This window comes from Gossypium hirsutum, chromosome D11, assembly GCF_007990345.1.
Source record: "Gossypium hirsutum isolate 1008001.06 chromosome D11, Gossypium_hirsutum_v2.1, whole genome shotgun sequence".
Taxonomy (NCBI): domain Eukaryota; kingdom Viridiplantae; phylum Streptophyta; class Magnoliopsida; order Malvales; family Malvaceae; genus Gossypium; species Gossypium hirsutum.
This window is the reverse complement of record NC_053447.1, coordinates 56,420,881-56,424,957: the sequence shown is the minus strand read 5'-3', so window position 1 is coordinate 56,424,957 and position 4,077 is coordinate 56,420,881. Positions and strand designations below refer to the sequence as shown.

Sequence of the window (4,077 nt, the reverse complement as noted above, 5' to 3'; positions counted from 1 at the left end):
AATCACTGGTGGTTGCTAAGTGCTGACTCCACCGTATCTTTAAAAGTAAAAGGGGATTGCTAAGTGCTGATTCCCCCAAGGGGTTGCTAAGTGCTGATTCCCCGAATCATTGGTGGTTGCTAAGTGCTGGTTCCACCGTATCTGAGTGTGAAAGGGGTTGCTAAGTGCTGATTCCCCGAATCATTGGTGGTTGCTAAGTGCTAATGCCACTGTTTCTTAAATGTGAAAGGGGTTACTAAGTGCTGATTCCCCGACTCATTGGTGGTTGCTAAGTGCTGAATCCACCGATAACGGATAACATTCCGAGTGTTCAACGAGGAAATTGGAAAGGTGAATATTTATATATGATGGACAAGTTTATGGGAGGAATATTGGGTTTTGATACTTAATCAATCCATATGTAAGATGGGAGGAAATATCAAAAATACAAAAGAACAATTTAAATACAAAACTTTTTTTAATAATAACAGTTGGGAAAATTTGAAAAATCACCATAAATGGTGGAAAATGAATTATTGGTTGAATAATATATTAAATTGAAGCTGGATGAGTTTATTTTCATATGAAAGAAATAGAGCAAGAAAAAGAGTTGTATATTTGGGGATATTTGAATTTTATTTAGACAGGGTTGAATTGATTTCGAAATCCCCTGTTCGAAATTTGGAAAATCACCAAAAATCATAAAAAAATAATTATGGCTTGAAATTTATATGCCTGGATTTATTAATGAGTCTATTTTTAATAGAAATAAACTAAAACATTTTTCAAATTTTATACAGGGAGTTAAGTAAATTTTAGTAAAGGGAGGTTAGAACTGTCAGGCAGTTAAACAGGGGAAAGTTTAAAGAATAAACTGTACTAATTGGCGAACCAAAAATTCTAAAAAGTTTATGGTGGAAAGATATATGAGTCTAGTTTTGGGAAAAATTTACAGAATCCAATTTTGATCTCTGTAGCTCCAGATAAAAATAAATTAGGGACCGTGACTCAGAAAACAGCTTGCTGGAAATTGAACAATTAATGAAATTTAAGTGTGATTAAAATCATGTTACTATGTAATCATGTGAGGAATTTATTTATTTGTCATATGTTTACTTACTAAGCTATATGCTTACTCGTTTTTATTTTTCCTTGATTATAGTGACATCAACTTTTTGGGTATTTTGCAACTAATACTTTGGAAACATGGCATGTATAGATGACTTTATGTATTGCGGTTTAAATATGTATATATATAGTATGGTTTGGTTTAAAATGTTGGTGTTTTTTAATGGATAAATTGTGTTGGAACATTCAACTGTATTTGGTTGGAATATTGAATATGTTTGAAATTGTGTTTGAAAATTTGCAGGGGGTTTTATGTAAAAAAAATTAGAAATGCTGCCGAAATTTTATTAAAAAAAAATTAGTAATACCTCATACTCAGTTCCGTTAAGGAATACGGGTAAGGGGTGTTACAACACTGTTACATTCTGCGACCACATGTAACAAAGATTCTGAACCGATATTGCATCGAGAGCAAATTGCAGAGTTTCTAATCCTTCGATTAAAAAGTACTTGGCCTGTTGGCAAAAATCCTGTTAGAGCTCGCCACATCGTTATTTTGATCTTAGCAGGTATAGATAAAGACCACAGTTTTTTGAACACCATTTGGATATCCTCTGATATTTCCGTAGTGTCTCATTGATACATTAGCTCTTTATAACCACTACGTACACTGTACTGACCCATTTTCTCCCCATGCCACTCCTGACAGTCTTCACATCTAGTTTTAGATAGGGGAATACACTTGATCACCTCCACCTCCTTATTAGAAAAACGACTGAAAATTAGCTCTTCTTTCCATATCCGATTTTCCTGATCAATTAGTTGACTCACTGTTTGGACTGAAACATGAACGGGTCATGTATTAATCTTGTTCCCCACCAATTGCGGTACCCACTGATCTTGCCAAATCGAGATGTTCTCACCTGTTCCAACCCTCCATCCCAACTGACGTTCCAGCAACCCTCGTGCCGCATATATACTTTTCCAAGTATACAACGGGTGAGTCCCAAGTCTTGCTTCCTAAAAGCTTGATCGAGGGTAGTATTTAGCCTTATAAATTCTAGCTAACAATGAATCCGGATTAACCACTAACCGCCATCCTTGTTTAGCTAACAAAGCAATATTAAATTTCCCCATGTCACGAAAATTTAAACCACCCCTCTCTTTAGCTTTACATAATTCAGACCAACAGCTCCAATATAAACCTCGGTGGTTACCTCCCTTGCTCCACCAGAATCTATTCAGAACTTTTTCCATATCGACACATAATGACTTGGGAAGAAGAAAACAGGACATGGCATAAATCGGGATAGCCTGTAACACTATTTTGATGAAAACTTCTTTACACCCTTGAGAAAGCATCCGACTTCCCCACCCGTTCACCCTTTTCCTCAACCTGTCAATGATATTTTGAAAAGCCTCTTTCTTCTTTCTCCCCACCATAGTAGGAAATCCCAAGTACTTTTCCATACTCGAAACTGTTCTAACACCCATCCTATTAGTTAAAAGATATCGACTTTCAATAGAGCAATTAGAACTAAAGAAAATTTGAGACTTTTCCATGTTAATCTTCTGACCTGACGCTTTCTCGTAAGCCTCAATGAAGCCCATCACCCGTCGACATCCATCTTCATTCGCATCACCAAAGATTATGCTATATTATGCTATCATCCGCAAAAAAGAAGTGAGTTACCTTCGGACCTCCCCTACACACACGGGCTCCCTTAATCAAACCAGTCTGCATGACTTTCTTAAGAATACTTGAAAAACCTTCTGTACAAATAAGAAACAAATAGGGACTAAACAGATCCCGTTGTCTAAGACCACGTCCTGGTTGGAAATACTCACTTAATCTCCCGTTAATCGTAACCGCATATTGGACCGAAGAGATACAATGCTAAATCAAATCCACCCACTTTTCAGCAAACCCCATATTTCTCATCATCCCCACTATAAAATCCCACTCGACTCTGTCATATGCTTTACTCATGTCTAATTTTAAAGCAAAAGAACCATTCTTCCCTTTTCGTCTGTTTTTGAAAGAGTGAAGGATTTCATAAGTTGTAAGAATGTCATCAGTCACAAGCCGACCAGGAACAAATGCTCATTGGGCATCGTCAATACATACTTCCAAAACTCTTTTAAACCTGTTTATAATAACTTTCACGATAATTTTGTAAAGCACCGTACATAGACTTATAGGCCGGAAGGACATCATACAATCTGGCGTTGAGACTTTGGGGATTAAAACAATAATTGTGGAATTTACCTCGTTTAAACTGTCCTCCCTGTTAAGCACTCCAATACAAAATTTTGTGACATCCTCGCCAACAATTCCCCAAAATTTTTGAAAAAACACCGCTTGAAAGCCATCAAAACCTGGGGCTTTAGTTCCTCCCATTTCCATAACAGCCTTGCTAATTTCTTCAGCTCGAAAATTTTCCAATAGCCTACTGTTCATCTCTTCTGTTATTGTTTTCTGCACCCTTTAAAAAATTCTTCGTGCCCCCTGCATCCCTCACTAGAAAATAACCCTTTAAAGTAATCGGTAGTAATCCGCATCAAATCATCTTCCTTGTCTTTCATTGACCCATCTGCATCCTTTAGTCCAACAATCCTATTTTTACGCCGTCTACTTGAAGCACAATTATGGAAAAATCTAGTATTTCGATCTCCATATCGTAACCAATTCGCTCTACCCCGATATTCCCAATATAATTCCTCATTATCCATTTCTAAATTCGGCTCTAATTTGGTTTGTATTGTCGCCTCAATGATATCATCTGAAGGTTCTTCCGCAGTTAAATTATGCAGACGCCTTGTTAATATCTCTATGACCTCCACTATCTCTTTCTTCAACCTACTTATCCACCTATTCAGTCCCCCCCACCATATTAAGCCTTTCAGGTACAGTCACATTTTGATTAGAATCCCACAAAGTTTAAACTTGTTCAAAACATGAGTCTTCTAATAACCACGCCGTTTCAAACCGAAAATGACCTCCCAACCTGGATGAAGTGCTTAAGCCAG

At 37.0% G+C, this 4,077-nt stretch overlaps 1 protein-coding gene across 1 annotated transcript; it reads right to left on the bottom strand.

Moving 5' to 3' along the window:
- Window positions 1–2,067: 2,067 nt before the first annotated feature.
- Window positions 2,068–3,508, bottom strand: LOC107928728 (uncharacterized). Its single transcript, XM_016859985.1, has 3 exons — window positions 3,317–3,508; window positions 2,782–2,944; window positions 2,068–2,675 (listed from the first exon to the last, which is right to left on the bottom strand). Exons 1-3 carry the CDS (start codon window positions 3,506–3,508, stop codon window positions 2,068–2,070), a joined length of 963 nt encoding a protein of 320 aa, XP_016715474.1.
- Window positions 3,509–4,077: the final 569 nt, after the last annotated feature.